Genomic DNA, 17484 nt, shown 5'->3' on the forward strand with positions numbered 1-17484 from the left:
TCATATCCATTGATTCCTAGCTATCTTCATTGCCTTATCGGTGGGAGAGTGTTTGCACAAGATATATGCACCGAACCACAATTGAAGACCAGCAACTTCAACAATGACATGGATGTCCTCATAGTTGTTAAGAGCCAATATTGCAATTCCAATTCCTGTGAACAAACATGAATTGACATTAAACAAATATTTAAAAGAACTTAAAGCTATTCAAACTTAAAATGAAAATGTGTACCAGATATTGTTAGGCATGTAAGCAGTAAGTTGATTTTCTTGTGAACTTCATCCAATGCACCCCAACCATAAGACATAAAGTCTGAAACCCTGATGAAAAAAGTTGTTGCGGTGGCTAATAGCTTGGTTGGTGAGTTATGATACTTCAAACACAATATAGCACAATGAAAAACCAATGCATGATTAAGTTTGAAACATTTGTCCTAAACTTCATCGATTATAGAGTCAAACTTGAAACAATTGTTGTTCTAGGTTTTGATTTTTTTGACAATTGAAATGAGAGAAAGTGAGGAATGAAGCTTTAGCTTCTTCAATTTCTGATCACCTTTTGAAAACAGGTCATTGGAGAAAAATAGTAAAGTAAAGAAAAATTATAAATAACAGGGTTCTAGCTAGTTTACCCAAACCCACTTTGTTGCCTCAATTGATAAAATCATAAAAATCGTATGACACTAATTACAAAGCTTAGAAGTTATATCACATGTACATGGGTCTTCTTACAAATATCATCTCATGTAATCAGAGCAGTGGCGGAGCCGCCGCCGCCCGGCGACCTTGGGCGCTTTCCCAGACTCCCTGGCTTGGTTCCGTTGGCAAAAATAGTTGAGCGGGAGGGAATAGTTGAGCGGGAGGGGTGTGGGAGGAAGGATGAGGGATTTGTGGGTAACTGAAACTGATTTTGGTCATGAGATTTGAGGGAGGGGCGTGGGGGAAGGTGAAAAGAAAATTGGAGAAGAAGCCCTGGTGTGGTGGGCCTTGGTTTTCGTTTTTCTCGCTTAGTTAGATCAGACTGGGAGTAGTAGAAAAATTTCAGAATAATGGAGTGCATTCATTATTGTTGATTACTTTACTTTACTCAATGCATTGCATTCTAACAGCTGGCAGACACTTATTTCATATCTTATGCTTTTTTTTGGACAAAATATCTTATGCTTTTCCTTGTAGCTTCAGTTTTTTCCTCGTTTGTATTGACTCTTTGGGCTTTGGCCTTTTTTAATGAAATACTTCATTATTGATAATAAAAAAAAAGACAAGCCTAGCTTGAGCAACCAAAAATATTAAATCAAAATGCTTAGACAATGAAAGCATTGTTTCTTGAGTTTAATTTTGACGTACTGTCAACCAATCGAATCTGATTCGCACCTTTCTTCCTCGTCTCTCGATCTGGGTTGGGTTGGCTCGATAGATGTGGTTGGGGTTGCGATGGGTGTGGCTGGGTTGGGGGTTGCAGTGGGGGTGGGGTTGTGGTTGTAGTGTGTGGTTCTAGTGAGTGGATTGGGTGGTGGTGCGATTGGTGGTTGACGGCGAGGCTCGATGGTTATCTTTGCAAGAGCAGAGAAAGAAGAAGAGATGGGTCGGGGGAGAAGAGAGTGAGGTCTGGATGGTCTCTTCACGGCGACGGGACGGTCGTGGACGACGACTTTGTAGACGTAGCTGTGACTGCCTTTGCCGAGGAGCTAGCGGTCGGAGAAGCCATTCGTGGCGGATTCAAGTTCGTTGTACCGGGACTGCTGGATCTGGATGCCCTGTCTTTCCCTTCCTTCTTTCCTTCTTCTTTGATCCCTAATTCCAGAAGATTATATTAGGATTTTTTTTAAGATAGGTTAGGTTTTTTTTACTGATATGAGTTGGAATAAAAATAAATAAAAAACTTAATAAAATGTTAATACAAAACCTAAACTAATCAAGTAATAATCCCTAATTTTATTTAAAACCTAATCTACTAAATTAAGTTTTTTATTTTTATTAAATTTTATTAAGTTTTTTATTTTTATTAAATTTTATTAAGTTTTTTATTTTTTATGTTTTAACATATGAGTTGGAATTAAAAAATAAAGTTTTAGAATTTTTCAATTTAAAAAAATAAAAAATGTCACGTGGAATTGCTGACTAGGATAAAATTGAAGTCTGACAGACTTTATCCTTAATTGAATTAAAAAAAAATTAGAGACCCAATTTGATGCGAAATTTTTTCAAGGATCGGAACTGATTCCCTTTATAATTACATGAGTCATTTGACCATTTAAGATTAGATTAGATGGTTTTTTCCTTAAAAGCCGAACTAATCCAACTTCCGTACAACCCTACTATTATATGGGGATGGATTATTATTGTTGGTAGTTTTGGTGGGACCCACCAATTTTATTGTTTGGGAGGAAGAGATTTTGGGACTTGTTTTTCATTCCTCTTTCAACTCTTTATCCTTAAAACAAACAAACCATAAAGGACTGGTCACACTGTCATAAACTAGCTCTGTTAGTAAAACCTTAAACCTAATGTCGGAATCCACTCTGCCTTCACACACTGCATAGAGCTCTACATTTCCCCCGCCGTCGTCCAAGCAAGGTACTTATGAGAGTAGCTTCTGAATTAATTATGAGGAAAAATAAGCTGATTCAAAGAATGAATGTTTGTGTTATTGTGTACCTGAACATTGGCACCAGTGACAATGTTGGGATTGTCAACACTCAACAGGTTTGACTCAGGGGTTCAGATGAACCCCCTGAAAATGAAAAAATTCTCACTTACCCCCCTGTATAATATTTTTTTTGAACCCCCTGAAATTTTTAATTTGCACCCAAGACACTCTCTTTCTCTCTCACGCACTCAGTACCCTCAGTCCTCACCGTCTTTCTCTCACTACCTAGGTCAAGCACACACACAAGCACCAGTGCACCACCACGACATCACGCCACCAAGAATGGGATCGATGTTGGTAGCCTCGCCTCCGTCGCGGTTGCGAATGCTTCGTATTGAAGCTGGTTGTAAACAATGGGGAAAATCTCAAAGCATGGGTTGATTACGAGGCTGGTTTGAAAACGTTGGAGGTTCGTTTGAGCAAATTGGGTGAACCCAGGTCTTTAGATCCAATCGTTTCTCACCGCATTGATCTATTCAACGTCTGGAATCGCAAATCTGTGTTCGTGGGTATGATTCTTCACCTATTTTGATTTTGATTGATTTTTTTCCCATTAATTTTGATGGATTCTTCACCTGTTTTGTGGGTGTGTTGTGATCTGATATGAATTTTTGTGCTGGTTGGGGGAATGGGGATGGAGCTGGTTTCGCTGTTTGCTAGTGTTTTTTGGTTGGAGCTTTTCTGATTTTTGCTACTGTTTTTAGCTTTCATGGGATTTTGGTTATGGAGGGTATGATAAATAAACAAACAATGGTCTTGTGTGGCTAGTTAGGAAGTGCTTTTGGGATTTTGGTTAATTTTCACGGATACTTTGTTTATGTTGTTCTTGGCTGGTTAGGAAGTGCTTTCTTTCATGGGCAAAAGGAGTGTGGGTGCTGTCATGGTCTTGGGTTTAAAGTAAGGCATAAGTTGGCAATGTGGTGCCAGTGGTGGGCAATGTTGGAATTGATTTCGTAGATTTAGCTTCCTTGCTGTCATGAAAATACCATGCGTGGTAGAAAGCTTTTGGATATGGCATCTAGGCAAGTGGAGGGTTTGATATCTATTTAGACAAGGGTGGGCTTTTGAGGACATTAGAGGCACAACGTCACTTTTGTACTTGTTTTTGGTTCTTAGAATTGAATTTTTGTAGGCAGGGGACATGGTATTGGGATATTTGTATTATTTTTTCTCCTCCCTTTTTATATTGAATAAACAAAAAGAAAAAAATGAACCTTCACTTCCTTTAGCTAGTTATGGATTTGAAGCCTCTATGAATTGTATCATTTTCTGCACTTTGTCCATCACAGCTTTGTCATATTGTTTGTATAGTCTTGCAAATGTAAGATATAAGAGAATTGATCTATGAATTGTATCCTTGTCTGCACTTTGTCCATGAATTGTATCCTTGTCTGCACTTTGTCCATGAATTGTATCCTTGTCTGCACTTTGTCCATCACAGGATGTTTTTTCTCCACCCTGCAGATGTAACCCTGCAGATGTAAGGTATGAGAGAATTGATGTGTCTATTGAGAAGCATACAAAAGATGATGAAAATTAGAGGCATAGGTTATGTGGTTTGTGATTTTTTAGATGATGTTGTTGTTGTTGTGTATCTATATGATGTGTAAAATTCTTTTGTAGGAGATTATGATTAGATATTGTAGATTTACTGTAACCAATCATGTAAAATATTTGAACATCCTGTTTTGGGAGCCACTTTGATTATAATCTTGTTTATCAATTTTTGTACTTGAAAATTTTGTAATCTCAAATGATGCTTAGCTTAAGTGTCGTGTACTTGTATTACCATATATTGTTACTTTTCCCCCCTTCAACAAGAGTTAAACTGCTGATTTAACCCATGCGGCCATGCCTTGCTTTTTTTTTTCTCTTTCTTTTGTATAAATCTCACTATTTTTATCCATGTGTTCATTTGAAAAATTTGAACCCCTGACCCCGGGGTCCTGGATCCGCCACTGAACATGATGGCCTCTGAAGACCCCACGGTGCCAACACCAACGGCAGTTTCTGACTCTCCAAGTGGTGCATTGAAAAGATGAGCTATCATATTAACACATCGATTCTGCAATGGACAAAAGTTAGAAAGGCTCTTATTCTTCTAACAAAGTTTTTAACTTATTGTTCTAGAAAGTATATTTTAAATGATAAATATGCAACAACAACAAAAAAATTGATAATTTTATAATGTATTACTGGAGTATTATTATATATGCATGTATTTTAAAGTAGTTTCCTTTATACATTAGTTGTCAAACAAACCTTACCAAGTTACCATTGTACAAAGAAAAAGAAGCAGCTTCCAACTCTGAACATGACAAAGAATAGTAGTAAATTTAGGATTCAATTTAGTCAAATTAATGAGCTAATACGGTGCCTAGGTTAAAGTGAACACCACATAGACATAGATAGCCAAGTTAGAACCAATATAGACAAGGATGACTTTTTTTGTCACGAGTCAACAACACAAATGGGACCTGAACTATTCCTACGGAACACTTGTCTCATGCTCAAAATTAAGCCACGCAATTAAAACAGGGTAAGTGAAATGAGTTATTACTTTCTCACATTTCTATTGTTTATACCTCTATCCCAAAACATGATCAGACCCATTACAATAGAAAAAGAAGAGAGAAATTCAATTTTGATTTTTTCCCCATTTTTCTGCCATTAAACAAAGTGTAAAGAATGATTAAGTAGTGTTATTTGGATAGTAATCTAAATACAACGTGAACAAACTTTAATATCAATTGTGCGATCATCTGTTTACATCAAAGCAATCAGATAGCAAAACATAAAAGATTTTTGCTTAATCCCATGCACAAAAAATATGATTTTTTTTTAATAATTTCCTTGTTTTGATGAGATAATTAATGATATTGACTGTTTGATACTTTGATACTAATGGTGAATGGGCGGATGAGAGAGATGAGACTTGCCTGGAGCTCAGTGGTGACAGGGTATTCATCCATGTCGACATAGTTTTTGTTAATGGAAGCCATGATGAGCTTGTCACATTCTGGCTCCATCCAAGTTGTCACGAACGACGCCAGGTTCAGCCTTGGATTCCCATCCAGCATCAGCTCGTCGTTTATGATCTGGTATGCCGCTTCCTTTGGGATCGACTGCTCCGCCATCTTGAACCTTCACGGATCATCATAATCATGCATGGTCATATAATATACATGACAAAATTTTGTATATACTTTTTTTTTTTCTATAAATGTTCACAAATTGTGATCATAAGATGCTACGTATTAAATTTACTTTGTAAATGTTCAAAGCTGATCCATCTTAAATGGAAAAATAGATCAATAGTAAAGATATAGAATCTTGATGATAATGGAATGAATGGTACCTGGGAAGTGCGGTGCGGACATAACGGGAGGCGAAGGTTGAATGGATTGAGACATCCATCTCGGAGGCGGTTTTGGAGAGAACCATGATGATCACGGTGGTGTTTGTTTCTTTCCAGAGAAAGTAAGAAGATCGATAGAGAACTGTGTTAATTTGTGTGTATAGAAGTGATGCCAGGTTTATTAGTTTATGGGGGGTGAGGAGAGGAGTTAGGGACTTAAATAGAGTGCATGGTGATGTGAGAAAGGAATTTATATAGTCGATTGTGGAACAAATCAAACGAAAACAAGCTTCTTTGGAAAAGTAATTCCATTTCCACAAATACTAGCATACTACTAGTATACTACACGGTCACATTTTGGAAAACCAGATCTTTGTTTGTTTTCATTTGTTAAAACAATGGTCTGTATTCCATAGAGTAATGATATATACACACCTCCCTTTTTAACCACTTCATTTCCACCTATTTTTATTTCTATCTTTCTCCTCTTATCATCTATCACATCTCATACTTTCTCTCTCTTACTTTTTCTTTTCTTCCTATCTCTCTCTTCCTTCCACCTCTACACACCTCTATGTGTAGGTAACATTATTCGTATTCCATATAGTCAGCTTGTTTTTGCCTTGTTTTAAAGCTAGATGACATAAGTGATCATAAGTCTTAAACAGGGCAAAATTTACATTTTGTTAGATTTCTAAATGGAAGTTGTATAGGACATAAGTATTTTGAAAAAAATTCCACACGGTTCCAAATTTCATCATTATACAATAATAAATATTTGAAATGCATAATATAGTAAATTAATTGATAAAAAATACACATATTCACCGTACTTCCTCTTAGCTTAATTGCACTTTGATCCCAAAATTTATTATCAGGAGTAAAATGGGATTTGACATTTGTCCTACTTGTACTAGAGAGAGCTTATGTGGCTCTCATTTTATGACGTGGATATTACCAAATCTTCTACATGGATATCATTCTATAGTCTTTTAATATATATTTTTTTTCAATTTTATTCCTTGTAAAAAAATTGTGTTCCCATCCCTAAAAATTTTTATCAATTTCATTTTTAATCATTAACGTTAAATTTTCCCTACAATCATGGAATTCCACGTGGGCCTGGCATGCAGCACTACTTTTTAGTTTTTTTAGGCTTAGATAAAATTTAGACCCTTGAAATATACCGCATTTTAGTCTTTAGTCCTTGCAAAAAACTGCTTTTCTTCCCTTCAAAATTGACGTATAAAGGCTATAAATAAAGTGCTTAAAGAAAAAATACGAAAGATAATGCGGGAAATTTATAGTATGATTGATAGTTGAGTTGTTTTTTGTACAAATAACTCTCCTCTAATTATAGAAGTCAAATTCTACTAACTGATAGTAGTTGATAATAACTTGTCACTAACTCATGCTCTCATTTCTTACAAGTACTCATACGTCTCGGGTGATGGTATTTTATCTCTCCTAGTCAGCCTAGAAAATTTGTTTTTAGTTGATCTTCCTTGTATCGACCGGTTCAGTAGTTGGAACTACCTCTCCTATTTTCACAAGACAAGCTCATTGTTGATTTCCGCACGTGAAGACACTCTAGAAGCTTGCCAAATATTTGTAACTTTGTGCCCAAGCTTTCGTATTTCCCCTCAAACCAAGTGCTTAATTCCTTTAGCCCTATTGTTTCATCTTGTCATTTGACGACTACTCCTTCAACGAAACTTTGGTGGCTAAAGTATTTTTTTTTCAGCTGCTCAAGTAGTCATTACATATTTTTGGATGCTAACACGCTCATTATTTTCCATGTCTCTGCATAATTGCATTTCCTATCACATCACCTATTATATCACTCATTTCTCCCTCTTCCCTTCCTATCTTACTCTTGGTGTGAGTGAAAATAGAGTGTGAACTAGGTATTACTCCCTCCAATTTAAAATTATTACTAGTTTAAAAAGATAATAACCAGAAGTGCAATTATCATTGTTACCTTTTTAGAATATACTTCCTCCGATCCTTTTTATAAGAAATTTTTTGACAAAATCACACAAACCAAGGAAACTAATATTTTTTATAAAATATACTACTATGCTTAATTCCAATGATGTCTTTTCTTTTCACAAGAACAATCATGCTAATTACCATAAATGTTGACAATACCTATTGGGTGCTTGCTCTTTCCCTCCAAATTTTTGCTTGGAGAATATGTCTCTTTGCGTTGGAATGAATTATTTGACTTAATTTTATAAGAGTGTTTCTTATAAAAAGGACCAAAAAAAATTTCCAAAGTGTTTCTTATAAAATAGACCGGAGGGAGTACGTTAATGATTAAAAATGAATCTTTTGGTTTGATTAAGGAGGATGGATCTTAATTATATTATTTGTTGTTTGATTAAGGAGGATGGATCTTAATCATATTATGTGTTGTTTGACTAAGGAGGATGGATCTTAATCATATTGATTGCCATTGGATTAAGAAGATAAACATTAAATCCTATTACTTGTATAGATTAAGGGGTGGGTCCTTCATCCTGTTATCGGTTTGCTTGATTAAAGAGTATAGACACTTGTTGAGTTAGTTGATTGACTCCGAGTTCGTACAATTATGTTAGCAACACGTGGTGCTGCCCTGAAAAGGAAATGAAGATACACCTTTTCGCAGGCGACGAGCGATGGACTGATGGCTTGACGTTCAAATGCTAGAGATTGACATATGATGTGTTTAATTATTATTCACACGTTACTTATAACTATGCTAAATCTTGCTAGACTTATATTACATTACTCTAGGAATTTGACCATTTCTTGCCTTTTTTGTTTTGTTTGTGCTGGGGCGGTCGGCAAACTACCAGGCTATAACAAGTGCTGCTGTGAGTAGATGTTGTGCTACTGGACGAAGGTGACCGTGCTGTTGGATGAGAAGACTTGGAGCGATCAAAGACCACAAGAGTAGTGTTAGATGTAAGGCTAGAGCCTTGGGTAGAGGAGCTTACCGCCATTGGTTGAAGCTCGTAGGGATGATTGAATAATTACTTTGAGTTTGGGTATGTTCCGATGCATTGCTCTTATGCGATTCGCCAGTGAAGGGATTGTAGGAAGTATATTGGACTTAGGGTGTTATCGTGTTCTAACTCTGTCGTCGAATTAAACAATACTTTATTGTATATTATATGTCTTAAACATCTGTCGTCACCCATGTGTGCTTGCCCTGTCAAGGCCGGATGTATGGGTTTGGGCAAGAGCATGCATATCAGGTTTTGGAAATGTTTTGGAAAGAAAACGAAAAAACAATATACCCGCTTTGTAAATCCTTTTTTTGGAAAATCATTTCTTTTTATTTAATAGGTTACTATTTGTGACCCCCGAAAGTCGGGATGTTACACATATAATGAAGTAATTGGGTAAAATTCCATACCATTGTAATGTAGTCTAAAAAACTCAATTTAGGCCCTACCATCCATATCCTTGTTATCAATTATTTTTTCCGACAGTGGATGAAAGCCTCCCTCAAGGTCTTTCATTCATTGAGGAGTCCATGGTGGTTGACCACGAGGGGAGTTTTGGGGTGAGTTATTCGATTCATGTTGATTTTCTTTTCCCTGAGATTTGTGGGAGTGTTTTACAAGTAGAAGATGTAGAGATGGTTGATGCTTCTGCTGCGGCAGGGAGGAAAGATGCGACGCTTTTTCCTGAATATGCTCCTCTAGTAGCTGAAAACATGTTGGTCGTTGGTTGTTCGCAGGATTTGTCGGTGTTTTCTCCAAATATTATTCACCTGAGTATTAGGGGAATCATATATAATGATAACTCAGTGGGTTCTATTTAGGTATCCCCTTTGCAGAATCTCATCTTTAGAGAAGGGAAAGTTGTTCTGGAAATTTCTTTTGACAGTGAGCTCCCCTTGTCTTTTATGAGTTCTCCCCTTGGTGACAGTTTGATGGGTGCGTTTATTAATCGCTTTGATGAGTCTTTGTTCATTTATGAAGATGGTGGGTTGGTTCAACTTCGAGATGAGGTAATAGGTTTGGACGCGCCGTCTTCGAAGGCTTACGGCCTCGTTGTACCTTTTACTCCTCTTGCTCTTCTCTCTCGAGGTCGAGGACGTCCAGAAAATGTCAAGGAGGTCACAAGCCCCGCCAGTTGACTCCGACCTCTTGTGTGGATTTGATTGCAATTGATGGTGAGGGACCTTCTTCGGGTGCGAACTTGCCGTCGGTTTGCCCTGCTCCATTTGCTTCAGGGAGGGCTCGGGGTGGTTGCTACTGGACGCGAGCCGAGAAGGCGTAGCTTGTTAGCAAGCTTTTGGGTTGTACGTTCGACGAAGGGGATGGGGCGAAGATCTGCTGCTTGGAACAGGTATTGAAGGATTGGTGGCCTCCCTGAGTGTCGGAGTCCTTCTTGGTGTTTGCTTTTGCTTTTGGTTTCGGTCTTTCGGCTTGCTTCCTTAGGATTTTTCTTATTTTCACAGTGGTTTTTGTTGTTTTCTCTCTAAGGGGTGGTTAGGAGATTGTGTATTTTTGTGGATAGATGAGGTCTTGGTTTTCGTTATCCTCATTGTCCTACTCCCGTGCTAGACACTCCCCTCTTTGTTAATATATTTGGACTTCCAAAAAAAAAATTAAAGAGCACGATAATTTTTGATGTAGGAATAAAAATCAAAAAGAAAATAATCAATGCTTAAAACTAACGGTTGGATAGCTGACGTTGGATAGCTGACCAAAGAGACAAGAATAATTGAAGGTTTACAACAGAGTCAATTGTAAGCATTAACTAGCAATTAATGGTTTGAAAAGGGGGAAATCACCATTATCACGATGACGTGCGCAATAACTTGGCACACATATATAACTAGATGAGGCTTGTTCAACTCCAAACAAGTTGATAGAACCAAACTTTCCGTTTCAGTTTCTTTTATTTCTATGGACAGGCCCCACTTCTTAACCTTTCTCTCAATCATCTCTCTTGCTCTCGCACTCCCTCTCTCCATAACCAAACATACTACGAAAAACATTTCACAGGCACAACCAATGGCGAATGAAACACCTTGCTGTCGTCAAAGGAAATCACAACATAACATTCCATTAGCAAAGTCCACTATCGATATTCTAAATGCAGCAGAGGGGCTTATGCAGCTTAGCAAAGAACACAAAGAAAATAATGATGTAGGTGTTAGTGGAAGCATAAAGAGGAACAAGATATCAGGTGAAGATGAAGTTGACCAAAGACTCACTGATATTAAAGTTATTACTCCTTCGGTAAAGAGGGTGAAGAAATATCGATCCATTGCAGAGCTATATGAGGTGACAAAACCTATTAATGTTGAAGAAGATAAAGAGGAGAGTGCTTGAGCCTCACCAATTAACTTGAAGAATTCAAATCTCTAGAAGTACTTATTTTCTATATTTGGGAATTTTAGATCTTTAATATTATGCTTGAAATTGGTCCTTCTTTTGGTATTTCTATATATTCGTATTTAATCATAGTTTTGGTTATCACTCTTGGTTTTAGACAAGTCTCCAATTTTGTAACTATCTTGTTACTTTTTACTCTTGAATCAATCATGCCATAGGTAGTTAATCATATTAACAATTAAAAGTCATATGATGAAGTAATTGGGTAGAATTTCATACAACTATAATTGTTCTTGCCATAAACATTGAGAGAGGCTATAGTCCCTATAGTAGAGAGATGTAGAGAGATTTCACTTAGAGAGAGAGTGTAACTGAATTTCATGTGTTGTTTAGAAAATAAGTCAAGAGTCTCTTACAAATGGTAACCGCTCCCTATTTATAGTAGGGGAGCTGGGCCTAGCATGCTTAACTGCCTCTGTTGGGCCGGTTGGGCCTCGCGGGAGGAGGCCCAATCTCCAGACTTGGCGGGTAACCCCTGGGCGTAGGCCCCCTAGAGGCTCGCCCAGTCCAATAATGTAGTCTAAAAAATTTCAATTAAGGCCCTACCATCCATATGCTAGTTATCAATGATAAGAGCACGATAAAGTTTAATGTAGAAAAAAAAAACAAAAATAAATTAACCAATACTTAAAACCAACGGTTGGATAGCTGACCAAAGAGTCAAGCATAACCGTAGGTTTACAGTAGATTCAATTGTAAGCGTTAACTAGCAATCAACGGTTTGAAAAGGGGGAAAGCACCATCAATTCAATATTATAAATATTTTCAAAACAAAAAATAACAACTCCTATAGGTGACAATCTCCTAACCTTTTTCCATTTTTTTCTTTTCCATACGATTCTTAGTTGTTAATGTTGATGTATTTTTTAAGAGATTACAATAAAAAGAAAGAAAGAGAGAAAAATATAGAAAAGAAAATGCAAAGGAAGAGAGTCAAGAGACTGTGACTCGTAATGTGTTTGTGTATGGCTTTGTTTGAGCAGGTGAGGAAGATGGAGAAGGAGAGTGGAAGGACAAAAACTTATTTTAAAAAGAATCTGAAAGACTAAAACCGGTATTAAAATTAAAGTGTTCAATTTTTTATAGGCTAAAAGTGTTCACCTATACCTGACTATGATTCTCACATGAGTTGATAACTTGGTAAAAAATATTTCAACAATGTCTTATCCTGTCATAATGACTATTTTAAATCAAATAATTTTTTTGGATGTAAACGCAATTTTTTTATTTAGGGACTATTCTAAATTCAAGTGTATATATAACATTTTCTTCATTTACAAAAGTTGATAATCAAACGCTAATCACTTACTTATAAGACGACGCTGACTCACTTGGTTGACACATATTTTATCTTTCAAAATATTACTAATATTTTGGTCCTTGATAGGTTAACATGTGTGAGAAACGATGACGGTCCCTAATGACTTTCTCAGGGTTTGATATTATAACCTAATCCTTACGATAATCTAACCAATCTACCACTAGATCAACACATAATGTACTGTTGGTTATTACTATTATTTTAAAATTAAAGAAAATCTAATTAGATATAAAAAAACTACAAACCAAGAGAACAAATAAGACAAGGGCATATTATACAATTTGCAAAAACACACAAAATTCCATCTCTTCCAATTTGTAGAGGATATGAAATATGATATATTCACATTACACTTTTCTCCTATCGTAATTTCATCAATTTTTTTCTTCTTAGTTCCTTATTTGCATTTGTACTTAAGATATCGCTCATTTATTTTTACTATATCTATCTGTAGGGGTGTTAATAATTGATCCAATCCAAACAAAACCGTGAAACCAATCCAAATAAACGGAAATCCAATCAAACCGAAAAAACCAAAAACTAAAAGAAAAGAAAACACCAAAAAAATTAATTGGATTGAATTTAGATTTGATTTTCAAAACCGAACCAATCCAAACCGAACATATGAAAATGTATACAATTTAATATTACCTTTGTAATATCATACTTACATATTTACATCCTTATATGTTACTTTTTTTGTACATCCTTATATATTATGACACATGTATATTTATAAAAAAATATTTGAATAAAAATATTCCAAGTAATTATTTGAATAAATATGCATGAAAGTTGAATTGATGCTATCAGCTATACATTGTTGCATTTTGTCTTTATTATACATTCTTAAGATTTATATACTATAATATTTAAGAGAAAAAAAATTATCAAAAACGAAAAATTCAATCCAGTCCAAACTGCTACATATTGGATAGGTTGGTTCATATTTGAATTCTTATACAAATCAATCTATCTATATCTATCTATCTATCTATATCTATATCTATCTATATATCTAATAAAGGAGAAGTTTTTGCAGCCATGTGGGTAAATTGGTAAATTTATAATACAATGCACATGAATGAATATATTTCTATGGTTATATATGTAAATTTATGAATAAATTAACTTTAAAATAAATCTTATCCATTGATTTGATTGCTTCTAATTACAATCGTTGATCATTTTATTGCAGAAGTGTCTTTTCTCATTCTGAATTTTCGTCGTTTCTCATCACCTTTTACTCGCTTCAACGCTTCAACGTTCTCTGTGTGCCGTTTTCCATAGTCTCTCTGAATGGCCACCTATTTAGATGAAAGTATTGAACACGTCGGTTATGTAACCCGGCTCTGAATGGCCACCCATTTGGATGGGCATCTATATAATAATTTTTCTTCTTCCTATCACCTTGACACTGACAATGGAGGTGAGCTATTTCCCATGCGTGTTCAAGTTTCCATAATTTTTTTAATGAATTTGTGTTTTGTTATTTGTTCAGCTTCTGTACTCTACTCTGAATCAAAATCCCTATGATTTGCACATACAGTAGCAGTTTGATTCATATTATGGAAACCCATTCGATCACCTGGACATCATAGTGGACACAGAAGTCGCCGTACAAACCATCCGAATCCGATCACAACTCACCGCCAATGCATGTCTAATTGGGCAAGGTAAGCAAGTCGCCAAGTCCTTTCTCTTCCCTTATTTTCGTTTCTTGAAAAAATGGATGTTCAGGACCGAGATTCTGAGTGATGATGCTGTAGGTTTTGTGGCGATTCATCAATTTCTTTTTTTAAAGCTTTGGTTGCTTTTTCTCTTTTCTTTGGCAGGTTGAGATTGGAAACTATGATTCATTCTATGAGAAGAGAAACTATGATTCATTCTATGAGAAGAGAATTCTTTTTACTCCAGAGCAGGTAAAGTGTGATTTTCACTAAAAAAAAATTGAAATCATTCTCTGATTGTGTTTGATAGCATCCCCATCTCTCTCTCAATCAGTTAATTTGAAGTGCTTTGAGTCTAAAATGCATGTTTGATAGTACAAAACAGAATGATGGAAGAACTTCACTCGCAAGGGTCAATCAGTGAATTGGTCTCAGTGGCTCACCACCAGCTCTTTTGCTGCTGACAAAGTTTTCAGATTCATAGCGGGTGCCACAGCTATCCCTTTTGGCCACTTTGTATTCTCCCCACTATGTTTCTTCGATATATCATTCCTTGAGTCAAATTGGTAAGAAAAGTCACAACTTCTCCTTTTCAACACAATCGACTTGAGGTATAGTGTTGTCAACAATTAAAGCTCCTCTTCAACTCATCTCATGATTTCATTTCTCTATTTTGATTTTTACTTTTATGCGTCCTACCACTTAGAACTGATGTGATTCCATTCAATAAAATCCTATGAATTTATTTTTGGTGTTTGTTTCATGTCTGAAATTGCTATTACTTCAGCGGCATACTTAAAATTAAGGTAATGGTATGTATTTTAAATATGGATTTAGACTATTCCCCCCCTATATAGGTCAATAGTTAGTGTTTGGTATTTAATGTGTTCTCTTCCCCAGTTTTTTTATCAGTTACTTATTCCGCTATGGAAAGTCATTGTCTTGCAAGTGAATATCATGTTGGAAAAACTCCCTGAAGAAGATTTTGGCCTTGAAATAGATATTAGAGGGTACTCAATACTTGATAATCCCTCTATGCCGCCAGAGGTGAATAAATGTCAACTTCATCCAACTTCAAAACCATGATTGTCATTTTTTTAAATTTGTTTACAAGTGTTTTATTTCTTGAGTTCAGGTGAAAAAATCATGTCTTGATGTTCAGCTCTACAAAGAAGGAACTCAAGATTGTGATGCATCAAATGATATCACTTCAGGGGGATTACTTAAATTTCCGAAGCATAGCTATGAAGAACTGATTAAAGATGTTTCTTTTCAAATCACTATCAATGTATCACCATAAAGTTCTTAAAATCTTTTGATTAATCTATATTTTGCTTCTATTGGGAAATTTCATGATGGGAAATGAGGAATGTACATATAGTTGTGCTCCTTTTCCCCGTGTATTATTTGGCATTTGTTTATAACTAATATATTAACCATTAAATTTTTAATAAACACAATTTAACCACACGTAACTGAAGTAGTGGTAGTGCAAATTTTATTTCACTTTTTTAGTCTTCCCATCCATGTCATGCTATATCCTTCTTCTATTTACCTCAATATTATTTTTAAAAGGTTTTATTATTTATTATTATTTGATTTTTATGAGTTGGGAAATTCCAAAGGGAACACAAATGAGGCACAAGGGCATGTGTATTTTTTTGATAGGGAGGCACAAGGGCATGTGCGCTATGCAATGGACTTACTAGAAGACAATAAAGAATACATTGATTGAGTAATAGAAACTTTGCATTGGGGTATACTACAAACGATTTTAAAAGACTTTTTACCACTTTGTTGTTATCATATCATCTTTCAAGGGCAGAATTTGTTTGAAAAAACTTGAGAGTATTTAAGGGATAATATTATATAGACAAAGACTTCTTATGCAATGTAGCGATTAGTACATTGTTAATCAATGCCCATAACAAAAGGCAAAAACAACAAAGAAATAAAATAATTGCACTTTTACAAAATACAAATATACATATTCATCGCGGAAAATAAACTTACAAATTTATGTTTGGTTATATCTAAAAATAATTTTGTCTTTTTAAATCATAAATTTTCATTCAATAAACATAAAAAATAGCACAAATTTGGAAAAAATACACACAAGAAACAAAAATGAATATCCCCGTGCATCGCATGGGTAAAAGTACTAGTTGGATAATAAAATCAAGGCTTAAATACATAATTGGCCCCTGTAATTGTAAAGTGAATCAGTTCTGATCCCTGAAAAAATCTCTCATCAAATTGGGTCCCTAATTTTTTTTTGATCCAATAAAGGACAAAGTGTGCCAGCAGCTGATGTGGCTTGATATTTAGCTTACTCAGCTTTTCCACGTGGCATATTTTTTGTTTTAAATTGAAAAATTCGAATACTAAATTTTTTTTTTCTAAGTCATAAGTTAGGATTTCTTTTCCAAGCCATAAGTTTTTAAAAAAATCATGATCTCATCTAAAAAAAACCTAATCTACTCTTAAAAAAAACCTAATCTGTAAAACAATATTAACAATTTAATAAGGAGATTGAAGGAAGAAGAAGGTGAGAAGGAATTGTAAAACAAGATTCCTTTGTCTTCATATTTCTCTCAATCTAAGAGGATATCAAAGAAAATAGGCTAAGAAAATATGAAGAAGAAGGAGAGAAGTAGGAAGACGAGAAGGAAGGTTCCTCCAACTCCAACGTGATGCCTGACTTCTCCGCCGACACCGCCGCCGATTTCGACACCACCATAGATTGAGGCAGATCGGTGTATATATGAGGAGGAGATTTAGGCAAAGCTTGAAGCTTGCTTCGCATCTGATTCGCTCCTTTCTTCCTCGTCTCTCGATCTGTGTTGGGTTGGCTCAATAGATGTGGTTGGGGGTTGCGGTGGGTGTGGCTGAGTTGGGGGTTGTTGTGGGGGTGGGGTTGTGGTTGTGGTGTGTGGATCTTGTGAGTGGATTGGGTGGTGGTGTGATTGGTGGTTGACGGCGAGGCTCGATGGTTATCTTTGTATTAGGGGAATCATTTATAATGATAACTCAATGGGTTCTATTTAGGTATCCCCTTTGTAGAGTCTCATCTATAGAGA

At 35.7% G+C, this 17484-nt stretch overlaps 1 protein-coding gene across 1 annotated transcript; it reads right to left on the bottom strand.

The window, feature by feature from the left end:
- LOC130727879 (glutamate decarboxylase 1-like) lies at positions 1 to 6243 on the bottom strand. The gene is made up of 4 exons (XM_057579155.1): positions 6012 to 6243; positions 5593 to 5797; positions 4613 to 4718; positions 1 to 155 (listed from the first exon to the last, which is right to left on the bottom strand). Exons 1-4 carry the CDS (start codon positions 6095 to 6097, stop codon positions 1 to 3), a joined length of 552 nt encoding a protein of 183 aa, XP_057435138.1. The 5' UTR covers positions 6098 to 6243.
- Between the last annotated feature and the right edge of the window lie 11241 nt (positions 6244 to 17484).

Source organism: Lotus japonicus, chromosome 1 (genome assembly GCF_012489685.1).
Source record: "Lotus japonicus ecotype B-129 chromosome 1, LjGifu_v1.2".
NCBI lineage: Eukaryota > Viridiplantae > Streptophyta > Magnoliopsida > Fabales > Fabaceae > Lotus > Lotus japonicus.